This window comes from Cynocephalus volans, chromosome 5 (assembly GCF_027409185.1).
Source record: "Cynocephalus volans isolate mCynVol1 chromosome 5, mCynVol1.pri, whole genome shotgun sequence".
NCBI classification, from domain to species: Eukaryota; Metazoa; Chordata; class Mammalia; order Dermoptera; family Cynocephalidae; genus Cynocephalus; species Cynocephalus volans.
Window position 1 is genome coordinate 109,963,394 of NC_084464.1, and position 13,691 is coordinate 109,977,084.

The window sequence follows — 13,691 nt, forward strand, 5'->3', positions numbered from 1 at the left end:
AAGCGGAGATTGCTACCTGATTCATCATGCCAGAGAAGGCAAAAGAGAGGCTTAAATAGAGTGATACAATACCTACCAAGAGGGTATATGGATACTGTATACAGTGGGAGCCAGAATGAGTACAGATGGAATGCAGGAAATGCTCTGGACTGCCTCCATAAGAAAGTATAGTGAAAGACTACTACAATTCTATATAGGCTGGGCCACCAGTGGCTTAACCCTTCAAGATGAAGGTATAAATCAACCCATTAAGCAAAGACCCCACCAGCTGAGTTCATGGCCATTTGCAGAAATAATCTGAATTCCTTATTTGGTGTATATATAAGCTAGGATCTAGTATTACTGATTGTGACATAGAAGTCAAAATACCAGTTTTTGCAGTAATAAGTATATTTCTTCCTCATGTAAAAGAAGTCTGGAGATGGGTAATACAGAACTGTGTGGAAACTCCACAAAGATATTATGTTCCTTCCTACTCTCCAGTCTACGATCCGTAAATCTTGGCATTCAAGAATGGCTTCTAGAGCTCTAGCCACCACATCAACAATCAAAACAGCAGGATGAAAGAAGGGACAAAGAAGAGTAGACCCCGTCCCTTTGAAGAGACTTCCCAGGAATTCCATATACGTCCAGCAACATTTTTTTTTTTTGGCCAGAAATTAGTCACACAGCCACACCTTGCAGTAAGAGAGGCAAGAAATATAGTCCTTTAGCCGGAAATATTATTATTCTGAATAAATTCAGGGTTCTCTTACCAAGGTGAAAAGAGAAGATGAAAATTGAGAAAGGCAACCAGCAGTCTCTGTCACAGCATGTCAATAGTTTTTGGTGCTTCCTCTGCCTTATTACTTCCTTTTCCTATATAGGTATAATGGTAGTGAATAAATTTACCATTTAGCCCACAGGTTGAAGAATATAGAAATTGAGTCACAATAAAATTAGAAAATCAAACATTACTCATAAGTCCTAGACTTTATAATGAATTATCTCTTTGGGGATGTGGTATGAATGATTAATTACATTATTTTAGGTGCGGGCATCTTTTAAATTGTCTATATAGTAAGAATGTGCTGGGGGATGGGATAAGTAAATTCAAGCAAGGGGTGTCCTGCCCAGAATCTGTTCCCCCTTTGTCTCATAGCAACATTTCACTTTTTCTTTGAGGCCTTTCCTTTATTCTTTGAGGCCTGAGCAAACATGAAATACAGTAGTTTATTCCCCAACTAACCAAAGAGGTGGCCAAGACCCAGGCAAGGCCAATTATAGCACACCATTCACCTGTAAAAGAACTGATCGCGATTAAGTTTAAGATGCAAGAAAGGCCAAATAGACCTTCTTTCATAGGACTTTGAACCTTGAGGAGCCATCTAAAGATGAAAGGCAGCCAGAGGCAAAACTTCCTGATAGCAGTGCTGACTGCAGAGACAGTGCCTATCAATTCCTGCTACTGACTTCCCTAGAGCTTCCCCAGCTCCCATTCTTTGTAAAGCCTGATTAGCTCCTCCTTGCTTAAGTAACCCAAAATGAATTTATTTGCTTGCAACTAAACAATGCTGATATAATTCTATACCCCTCCCTGAGAAATCATAAACCACTATGGCTTTAAATCTCACCTGTATTGAGTACTTCCAACTCTAGCTCGTGTCTACCTCACTTAGGAAAACTTGTTCTATTCATAACTGCCTTTTGGACATCACGTCACAAACACTTCAAGTTCAACAAATCTAAAAAATTTCCCCTACACTCTGCACTCAAAGATACTCCTTCTGGTATCTCAATATACTCAATTAGTCAGTTTACTTCAAATCTGCACTCCTACTCTCACAGTTACCAAGTCCTGTCAACCTCATTTCACGAATGTACCTTGAATCCATTCTTTCCACTCCATCTCCACCAGCACTGCCTAAGTTCATACATATCACCCTCATCATCCCTGTATCCCCAAGAAAATCTTAATGTTCAATGCTTAAGTCATCTCACTGAGACTTTCTTGATTCATTAGCCGCCTATCCAGTGGACCTCCATTCTTTGTGTCTTCATTTTACTTGGACACACTTTTACCCTAACATGAGTAGCATTTTATTGCACTTGTTTTACACATCCATTTCTCTTATTTGAATATAAATCCTGGTGACAGGGGAGGATGTGGTTCAGTGTCTAGTGTTTTCTGTAGTTCCCAGCAATAAGCATAGTACCCAGCCATTAGGAGACACACTTAACTAGCTGCTGAAAGAAGGAATGAATAAACCATAGCAGTCTTCTGCCATATCTTCCTGTCTTCAGCTTTTCTTTTCTGCAATTTGCAACCTCCACAGCTGCCAAAGTCAGCTTTCAAAAAGGCACATCTGCTCAGGTCTCTCTACTACTTAACATTTACAGTCCCCATCAACCTAAGGATAAAATTAGATCTTCTTAACATAACAAACAAAGCTCCTCAGAATCTGGCCAAAACCATTCCTTTCTTTCATTTTTAAAATCAACGTTATTTAGTCCATAGATGCTTTATTCACAGTAGCCAAAAACTAGAAACAACCTATATGTTCATTTAAGTTGATCAACAAATTGCTCTATATCCATGCAATGGAATACCCTTCAGCAATAAAGATGAAGTATAGTTATTTCATATATTTTGTTCAGTTTTTTTTTTTTTTCTAAAAGATGACCAGTAAGGGGATCTTAACCCCCGACTCGGTGTTGTCAGCACCACACTCTCCCGAGTGAGCCAACTGGCCATCCCTATATGGGGATCCGAACCCGTGGCCTTGGTGTTATCAGCACCACACTCTCCCAAATGAGCCACAGGCTGGCCCTATTTTGTTCAGTTTTCTATTTGTTTATAGTAAAAGGGCAAGTCTAGCATCAGTTACTCTATAACAACAGAAGATATTTCCAACCTACCCTTTTAACTCATCCTATCCCACGTTCAGCCTACAGCAAACTACAAATTTCCCTAGATTTTGCTGAGCAATTCCTTACATCTTAATTTCTTTTTCTGCCTCAGTTATTTCCTTCTCATCCAACATGACCCAATTCATATGCCACCTTGTCTTTGGAAGTCTTCAATTTCCTCTAGAGAGATCTTCTTCCTCTCTGTTTCTGCGGTGTATTGTTCACACATACTACTGCATTCATCTCAAGGTACTCTATGTTCATATCTCCCCACTAAAATGAACTTCTAATAATAATGATAATCGATAACTTTTGGGTACCTGCTATGTGCCAAGTACTATTCTAAGCATTTTACCTATATTAGCGTATTTAATCTTCATAAAATCCTATTGCATAGGTACTATCATTATCCTTATTTTACAGATGAGGAAACTAAGGCACAGAGAGGTTAAGTAAACTGCCTGAGCTCACATAGGTTGGTAGTGGTAGAGCCAGGATGTAAACCCAGTCTGATTCCAGAGCTCATGTTCACTGTACTGTCTCTCATGAATTCCTGGATGGCGGCAACTGTGTCTGATTCTTGTTTGTATATCCCATGCCCAGAGCACCTGAAATATTTGTGGAATGAATTAAAATTTATAATTTTCTCCTACCAATCCAAGAAAAAGTTCTTCTTAAGTAATGTAGTTTTTCAGTCAGTAATTACAGAACTGAATCTAGAAAGGGTCTTTCATAAACATGGAAGAGACTAAAATTAAATTTCTAATAATAAATGCAAAAAGCTCTGAAGAATTTTACTGTGCCAAAAAGGCTAAGGTTTTTTAGGTAGCTAAGTAACTGTAGTGAACTCAGGTACAAAAAGTCTCTACCAAAGAATCAATACCCTCTAAGAGAAGAGATTAAATGTCACAGTTTGTCTCCAATAACTGCATACCAATTTAATCCCATCTATCTAAATTTGAAATAGAGAGCAGAGCATTTTGAAAGCAAAAGCAAAAAGACAGAGTATTTAAACAAAAATTTAATTCTAAAAGCCATATCTGTCAAGAGTAATGAATGAAAATAAATAAAGCCATAATACTCAAAGAAATGAGATATGTTTAAGCAACAAAAATTTAATTCTATATTGGAGAAAGTATTAGTGTTCATCTTTGAAACAATTAAGTATCCTACATTAAAAGCATTTAAGTTGATAGTAGGAAGTATACAAAGTAAATTTACAAAAGCTAAAAGTACTTAAATTTTAATGACTTTCATAGAAATTTAAGTGATTAAAAATAAAATATCTATTATGCACAAGTGGACAATTACATTTAATCAGGGAGGTAGTAATGGTAATGAAACCATAAGGTGCAAGTTGTAACGGGAGGAAGAGGGAGTTGATGGATTGCCACTACCTTCAGCTTCCCCCACAATCTACCAATCTATGTCGCATACCTGGGCCATCCTATATACCACTGTCTAGCTTGTACAGGTTCACAATCCCTCATCCAAGGCCCTTGAAAAATGTCTTGCAGAATTCAAAATTTTTCTTATTTTAAGAAGGTGCATTTTACCCAACACTCTAGCAGGAACTAGGGCAGCACCCTGTAATCCAATACATTAATATTTCTGCAGCAAAATGCATGAATATTCACATTAAGTGGGATAAATAAAGACTATAAATAGTCTCACAGTATTTCAGGTCAAATTTGCGAGTGATAAAACAACCTGTTTTCTGAGCTTTTAAGATTTTTAAATTGTAGGAAAAGGACTATAGACTTGAATTACCACACTGCATTCAATTTGTTCACTCTCTTCTTGAGAACTGAAAACGGATGGCTTCCTTACCTGCCACATTCAGTTACAACACTAATTTCTAGGCTAGTCTGGAATTGGCAACACTATTGTAAATCATCTAGTCAAACTCTTTACTTCGTTGCTTAGGAAACTAAAGCCCACAGAGATGAAATGACTTAGCTGTGGGTCACACAATTACATAATGATAGAGATTAAACTAACACACACACATCTCCAGTCTCCCAGGCCTACTTCTTTCTTTCTCTCTTCCTCTCTCTCTCTCTGTCAGGATTTAAAGTAATTTTTTTTTTAGCTTCTCAAAATAATAAAATAATTACAGACAAACGGCAAGTTGCAAAAATAGTACAGAGTCCTATAACACCCTTCACCCAACTTCGCCAATAGTGATATCTTTCATAGTTGAAGTACAATACTAAAACCAAAAAACTGATGTTGGTACATTAGTGTTAACTAAACTACAGACCTTATTCCACTTTCAGCAATTTCTTAACCTCTAATCCTTTGTGTGGGGGGTGTATATGTATACAACTTTATCCCATGTATAGATTCATGTAATCACCATCACAATCAAGATTTCAAACTATTCCATTAACAAAATAAACCATTGTTATTTATACTCTCCCCTATTTCCCACATTGTCCCTGACTCTAGCAACCACTAAACTGTTCATCTCTACAGTTTTGCCATTTTGAAAATGACATAAATGTTATATAAATGGAATCAAACAATATATAAAATTTTAAGATACTTCTTTTAAATTGTGGAAAATACACAAAGATAAAATTTACCATTTTAACTATTTTTAAGAGTATAGTTCAGTAGTGTTAAGTATACTCATATTGTTGTGCAACCAACCTCCAGAACTTTTTTATCTTGCAAAACTGAAACTCTATACTTACTAAAAATGACTCCCCATTTCCTCATCCCTCCAATCCCTGGTGACCACCTTTCTGCTTCTACACTGTTTCTCTGAATTTGACTATTCGAGACATTCATATAAGTGGAATCACATATCATTTATATTTTGTCTTTTTGTAACTGGCTTATTTCACTCAGCATAATGTCCTCAAGGTTCATCCATGTTGTGACATGTGCCAGAATTCCCTTGTTGTTAAAGGCTGAATAATATTCCATTATATGTATATACCACACTTTGATAATCCATTTGTCTACTGATGGACATCTGGGCTGCTTCCACCTCTTAGCTATTGTGAATACCATTGCTACGATTATGGGTATTCAAACGTCTCCTTGAGACTCTGCTTTCAATTCTTTTGGATATATACTCAGAAGTGGAATTGCTGGATCATATGGGAATTCTATTTTTAATATTTTAAAGAATAAGATTTTTTTCATTCAGCATAATTCCTTTAAGATTCATCCCAGCTGTGTGCATCAATAGTTCATTTCTCTTTATTGTTGAGTACCATTTCACTGCTATGTATGTACCACAGTTTGTTCAACCATTCACCGTCAAATGACATTTGGATTGTTTCCAATATGGCTGCTATAAACATTCATGTATAGTTTTCGACACAGACATAAGTTTTTATTTCTCTAGGATAAATGCTCAGGAGTATGACTGCTGGGTTGTATAGTATATGGATGCTTAATTTTATAAGAAATTGCTAAGCTGTTTTCCAGAGTGGCTGTACCATTTTACATTTCCATCAGCAATGTATGAGAAATCTAGTTTCTCTGCATCTTCACCAAGACTTCACATTGTCAGTATTTTTTATTTTAGCCATTCTGATAGGTATGTAGCAGTATCTCATCGCAGTTTCAATTTGCATTTCTCTAATGCTAATAATGTTTTCGTATATTTATTTGCCATCTTTATAGGCTCTTCTTTTTGCCCATTCTCTAATTACATTGTTTTCTTAACAATGAATTTAGAGAGTTCTTTACATATTCTGGATATAAGTCCTTCTTCGGATATGCGATTTGTAAATATTTTCTCCTAGTCTGTGGCTAATCTTTCCATCTTCTTAACAAAGTCTTTCACAGAGCAAAGATTTTAATTTTTATGGTGTTCAATTACTGATTTTTTTCTTTAATGAATTAAGTTTTTGGTATCCTATCTAAGGACTGTTTACCTAGCTCTAGGTCCTAAAGATGTTTTCCTCTGTTTTCTTCTGAAAGTTTTACAGTTTTACATTTCACATTTAAATCCATTTTACATTGATTTCATAATGATCCACTTTACACTGACTTTTTAAAATACGGTGTTCTTTAAAACATAAGTTTAGGTTGAGGCTCATTTTTTTTTTTGCTTCTGATGTCCAATTGCTCCACCATCCGTTGAGAAGACTATCCTTCCTTCATTGAATTGCTCTTGTACTTTTGTTAAAAATCAACTGGGCAGATTTGCATTGCTCTGTTTCTGGGTTCTCTATTCTGTTCTGCCAATCTGTCTATTCCTCTGCCAATACCACACTGTTTTGATTATGTAGCTCTATAGTAAGACTTAACAGTAGGTAGAATGATTCCTCCCCCTTGCTTCTTTTTTTTTCAATATTGTTTTAGCTATTCTAGCTCTATTCATGCTTCTCATTTTACTTTACTGCACTGCTTATTCTTGCTTTTAAGGTCCTCCTTATTCTTAGTGGAGGTATGACAACCTACGTGAGAAAGGAGGAAAAAAAAGAATCATGAAGAAAGAAAATAAGTAATATACTACCACTACCTAAAATGTTACTCAAAATTTTCATCCATCTGTCCTTTAATGAAGTCCTAATTTCTCGATTAAGGGTTCTCTACTGTTCTGGGCCATCTCTAAATGTAATAGCTCATTAGCCACAAGTCATTTGCTTCCTTCTGTTAGATATAAGTAAATATATTTTGTGTCCAACAGAATGTCAATTTATCAAGATAGGATCCATGTTTTAGACTTCTTTATATTCCTCCATAAGCTCCAATAAACATTGAATCTGTTAATTGAGAATTATTTATCTAATCGGAGTTTATAACAGAGAGAACCTAGAAAATCTAGAAGAACATGGGTAAAAAATGAGTTAATTGCTCCATTGTTCCTTGTAATAGGATCATTATCTCACCAAATCTCAAGATTTTAAATTTAATCTTCTGAATTAAACTGTTAAAGAGTATACTTCTCAGCTCTTTTTCCTTTTTTTTTTTTTTTTTTTGATAATATGGCTTAAGTAAAGAAAAGAAATAGTGAATAATGAATTACAGTGATTTCCTTCTTTTCTCCTGCTATTTACCATTCACCTAAATTTTAGGGTTATCATCCCTAACATACCATGTAGATTTACTCAAAACATAAATGGCCCCATGGGTTAGAATAATAAAACTGGAAATGTAAAATGGGTTATTTTACAATTGTAAAATAATTTACTAAGTCCAATTTCCTATAGTCCTAACTGCAGCAACTACAATGGGTCTTTCTGCCCTCTGCTTACCATCCTGAGAACACTTTCTTCTTAACTATCAATGCTTTGCTGATAAGATTTCAACAAATTATGGTGTCCAGCCTATGAAAAAATACAGCGCCTTAATCCATGTTTTTGGCTATAATTTACAATAGCAATAACCTGCCCAACGTATGGATCAAATTCCTGCTCCTTTGCTAAAACAGATGTATACAGAATATATATACAGATATATATCTCCTCCCCCAAAGTTTCTTTATTCACTGGCTGCCTACGAATGAGACTTAAAATAATTTGTAACACACTATCATAGTAAACACAATAAAATTACATGCAGATTAGGTCTTTTTCTCTTATAAAACAAAGCAATTCCTATATGCTACTGCAACAAGTTTGCTAAAACTTATTTATTTGTTCCTCTCCAATTATTTCACTGTACTGTGGGACTACCAGGCAGGGTAGGCTACAATCAAGAAAGTTGCAGAGCCATTAGCCTCACAAGCTTTCATCAGTATGTCTTTCATGGCCTCAGAAGACGTCTTCTCCAAGCTCTCATCTGATGCTCTGGCAACTAAGTAGATGAATTGTAATTCTCATAATATGTACATTAATAAGGCTCTCTTTAGCTCTGTCCTTTTCACTTCAATGCTTTATTACAGGGACTACAATACTCACAATGCAATACACTACAACCCCCACCACTGTCATTCCCAACAGACACACAAAAACCCCTACTTGATTAGCAAAAATTCAGAAACTTGGTTCTTGTGTCGAGAGAACTGGAGTAACCTGAACTTAGACATTGCTTGTGAGAGTGTAAACTGGTACAACAGCTTTGGAAAATAATCTGGGATTATCTTCTAAAGATAAACATGTGCACACTAAACAATTACACTCCTGTACCTGTATCTATACCTTCAAAACATGTACACCAAGTGACAGGCAAACATATTCATAGCAGCATTTTTCATAACTCTAAAAAACACAAACAACCCAAATACTGATTGAAAGAAGATTGTAGTATATTCACACAACAGAATTTCACACATTAGTGAAAAACTAAATACAGTAAACACACAACATGAATGAATCTCAGAAACAATGATGAATTTTTTAAAAAGCAAGGTACATAAAGTGATATGCAAGAAACTACCATACTTGTGAATTTTTTTTAAAAAAGCAAAAGCAGGGCCAGCCCGTGGCTCAATTAGGAGAGTATGGTGTGGATAACATGAATGCCAAGGGTTTGGATACCTATATAGGGATGGCCGGTTAGCTTACTTGGGAGAGCATGGTGCTGACAACACCAAGTCAAGATCCCCTTACCGGTCATCTTTTTTAAAAAATAAAAAGCAAAATTAAACATGTTGTTATTGTTTAGGAAAACACTCATGTAATTTTAAAAAGGAAAAATAAACAAAAAATCAGTACAGTGGGGGTCATAGAGATGGACTGGGAAGTACAGTTAGCTTCAACAGGATTGGTAAAGTTATAGTAATTAAATTGGGTAGTTGGCCCATTAGTTTCATTATTAAGTTTTAAAACATACACATACATGCATATATACATGTGTTTGTGTTTTGAGTGTGCATCATCTAGAACCTCTGGAGAACATTCTAGCTACAAAACAAGCTAGTCCAATCACAAGGTGACATTCCTGATAACTGAGAACAAGGCCAATAAATAAAATCACTTTATTATTGCTGTTTGGTAACTTTTGTGGTAAGAGAATGACAGACGTCTCATAAAAAAATTATAGCAAGGAGGCAGACAAGGGAAGTGGGTGTGGTTATAAAAGGGCAACAGGAGGGATCTCTGCAGTGATAAAAATATTCTGTATCATGACTATATCAATGTCATTATCCTGTTTGCGATATTGTCCTACGGTTTCACAAGATGTTACCACTGGGAGAAACTGGGTAAAAGGTATATTAGATCTCTCTGTATTATTTCTTCCAATTGCATGTGAATCTACAATATCTCAAAATAAAAGTTTAATTAAAAAAGAATCCTTCCCCACTCTCACTGCTTGACTAGCCTAAAAGAAAAGAAAAGTAAAATAAAATAATGCTTGTCCTGGATTTCTCTATCTTGGCACTACTGACATTTTGGAGCACATAATTTTTTCTTGTGTGCTGTCTTGGGCATTGTAAGTTAGCATGCCTGACCTCTACCCACTAAATGTCAGTAGTGCTCCCCCATTCGTAATAAACAAAAATGTCTCCATACATTGCCAAATGTTCCTGGGGAGCAAAATTGCTCCTGTTGAGAACCACTGCTCTAGTCATAAAAGCCAAGAAGAGGTATGGATACGTTCCCGATCAAAGAAGACTAAAGAAGTATGACAACTAAATGCAATATCCGATCCTAGGCTGCATCCTGTACTGGAGGAGAAAGAATGCTATAAAGGACATTATTAGGTCAATTAACAAAATTGGAATATGAATGGTAGATTAAATAAAAGTACTGTACCGATATCAAATGCACCTAAGTTGGTATATGTACTGTAATTATGTAAGAGAATATCCCTATGCTTGGGAAATACATACTGAAATATTTAGGGGTAAAGGATCACCATACATGCAATCTACTCTCAAATGATTCAGGAAAAATACATATATACGTATATACACACACATACATACATACACACGTGAACAGTATATATGTATGTACATATATATGTATGCAGAAGGTGAATGTGATTAAAGCATATACAAACATGTTCTTTGTACCACTTTTATTCTTGCAACTTTTCTGTTTGTTTGAAGTTAATTACAAATCAAAAGACGTGGCTTTTTTTTTAAGTGGAAAAGAAGTTTTTAAAAACCCTAATGGCGGTTTCCACAGCAGTAGTCCAGCATAAGTGATAAAAATCCCAAGAAGATAATGACTACTGACCAGATAAATTCCTCCTTCAAGCCTGGGACATTCACTGGGAAAAACTGCCTGCCTTTGGCCTCTCTCTCCCTCCCCACTCTTTCTGGAGGTGACCCCAAAACAGGAAGAAACTGAAAATTAATCTATACCACTTCTAAAAGACCATTTGTAGAAAATGACTCAATCAACCTACATCACTGAGGTATCTTCACTCTCAGCAGTAAAGAAGCAAAATCACGAAAACCGTGCAAGTGGTTTTCTCCAAAGAAAACCACGATCCACTCAGCTGAGCAAGTGGAGGAACAACATTAAGTGGATTAGAGAAAAGACAACATGGAATGTCTAGAAGGGCTGAGGGAAGGAAGGGGTAAAAAGAGATAAGCTGGTATCCAATCTGAGCGAGACCGAGGTAGAATGGGTGTTCCGGCCAGGAAAAAGTACTGGAGTGGGTGCCAGTGTGTCAGCGGGAGAGGGGTAGCTCACCTGGCTGTGGTAAGCAGAGGGTGCTGAGTCCCCACCAGCTTCCGCACCTGCATAGCAATGTTGCTAAGCTCGTCGCTCAGCAGGCAACGGAGGCTCATGAAGGACGTGGGATAGCCCACGATCTTCTCCGCCTCTGACACCACCTGGTTCCAGTGGGCCGGGGACCTGGAAGACTGGCCACGCCAGGATCCCACCGAAGAGATGGTGTCGAAGGACGGGGACCACCACAGGAGACGCGGAAGACCCGAGGCCCCGAGGTAACGGGGCAAGCGCAACAGCAGCTGTGGAAGGCTCATGGTTTGAGTCTGGGAGGGTCAGGGACCTGGGGGTGTCCGGAGGTCGAGCGGGGAATAAACCGGGGGCAGAGGAGGAACTTGCAGGGACTATAAGGAACTGGCGATTCCTGACCCTCATAGGAGGGTGGCTTCCTGGAGCCGTGACCAGAAAGGAACTGCTGCTTTCTCCAGCCCGAGCTGGACAACGGAAGCCTCAGCTAAGCACTGCCCCCGGCCACCTGGGGTAGAAGCCACAGTCTCTCCCTATATGGGGGACGCCATGTTGGAGACGTGGAATGCGGCCTGCCGTAAAGATGGAGGCGGGCTGTTAAGGAGCAAAGAATGTTTCTTACTTTACGGCGCGCCGAGAACGCCCCCGAAGGGGCGGAGCTTTGGAGGAGAACACCGGAAGGCGACGAGTAGGAGGAAAACCTCAGGTCCTTCCGCCCCCTCTTTCCAGCCTGCAAGGATCTATGATGACCTGGACAGGGTGTGGGCGCCGAGTAGTCTCCGTGCTCCTGTAGTCAGGATTCATCAGAGCGTTCCCGGTGCCCAGCACAGAGTGGGCATGAATCAATATTTGTGTCATGAACCAGGGCCAGTGTCTAACACGTCTCTCTGATCGCAGGTGCGCCGCAAGGAAAGGTGTCGGTCCAAGGCTCCAGCTCTTCCTAAAAAACCTTCCGTTGCTGTCCGCCGCCAGCGGCTGGCAGTGGCAGAGGACCGGCGTGAAGGCGGCCCCTCGGGCTGTGTGGCTACTGGAGCTCCGGGCCACAGCTCAATGGTGCAACGCAAAGTCGGCGTGGGGCTGAGCCCAGTGCCCTCAGCGCCTAACCAGACGGAAGGTGGCGCGGCGCCGCGGCAAGGGGTCCTTTACCCAAGGAATGTCCTTGGATCCTTGTTCGAATCACCGGCCTCCTCGCTGAGCCTCCGTTTCCTCTTGTATGCAGCCCAACAAGAGCCGAGAAGATGGAATGAAACGCCTGCTCCCTGCCTCTCTCTTATTTTTCTCTACGCCTAGCCATAGAGCTGCGCTCACAATCCGGGATTCAAAACTGTATCACTGACCCCACTTCTTTTCATGTATTAGCTCACGTATTAGCTCAGTTAAATCCTCAAAACGATCCCATTATGCAGATAATACTCGTATTCTGTGTTTCATATGAGAAAACAGGCAAGCCAAGTCGTGTATGTTGCTGCCTAAGAGCCGCACTAGGCAGGCATGTGAACCCAGGCAATCTAGTTTTTGAATCCATACGCTTAACCATGCTAATACACTGTTAAAGGAGTAGGCTACCATCCGTTCTTTTTTTCTGGTTGCTGAGAGAAAGCAGTCAATGTGATTGTCGTTTCAGCAATGCTACCTATCCTTTTTTTCAAGTATGGTAGAGTTTTGTCCCCTTTCTTGTCTCCTAAAACAAGTGTGTAACAAACTTTTGTCAATAATAAAGCATATATTACTCAGTTTTTACTCAACTTTCAAACTCCTTACAAATTCATGATTGATATTTTTTAAATTACCATCATGCATAGTTTTGGGTGACATTCTTTGGTTACATATAAAAATTGAGACTTTAAGAGCAAATTAGAGTAATTGTTCACTTTGCAAAATAAGTTGGTTTTCTCTACAAAAAAGAACTTTTTTTAGCTTCGGACTCCCTTTGAATGTCAAATTTCTCTTGTGATTTAAAAATTCAACTTTATTTACAAAAATTCAATTTAGGCGTAACTTTTCAGGGGCACATTTATTTACAGTGAATTATGCTTATAAGTATTAAACACAGTCTATGCCCTCAAAAAAAAAAAAAGATAAGCTGAACTTTGAAAATAATTCCTATGAAAGAGATAAACTCCTGGCAATAAAATTCAGGTCTGTTACTACACGAAAATAAATATAGAGAGTGGGATATCATACCATTCCAAAAAGATCCAAGGCCTGAACTTCTAGGTTATCCAAGGTGAAAGAAGTCAC

The 13,691-nt window shown here is 38.2% G+C and overlaps 2 protein-coding genes across 3 annotated transcripts in view; one reads left to right on the plus strand and one right to left on the minus strand.

Moving 5' to 3' along the window:
* Positions 1-11,984, minus strand: part of PDSS2 (decaprenyl diphosphate synthase subunit 2) — a 251,884-nt gene extending 239,900 nt beyond the window's left edge. For both annotated transcript variants that reach the window (XM_063097190.1, XM_063097191.1), the window contains exon 1: positions 11,445-11,984. In XM_063097190.1, coding sequence (XP_062953260.1) covers positions 11,445-11,740 — 296 coding nt within the window. In that variant the 5' untranslated portion in view covers positions 11,741-11,984. The remainder of the gene's footprint in view (positions 1-11,444) is intronic.
* Positions 1-13,115, plus strand: part of LOC134379123 (uncharacterized) — a 245,507-nt gene extending 232,392 nt beyond the window's left edge. The window contains exons 3-4 of the mRNA XM_063098348.1: positions 11,598-11,701; positions 12,348-13,115. Coding sequence (XP_062954418.1) covers positions 11,598-11,701; positions 12,348-12,740 — 497 coding nt within the window. The 3' untranslated portion in view covers positions 12,741-13,115. The remainder of the gene's footprint in view (positions 1-11,597; positions 11,702-12,347) is intronic.
* The last annotated feature ends 576 nt before the right edge of the window (positions 13,116-13,691 follow it).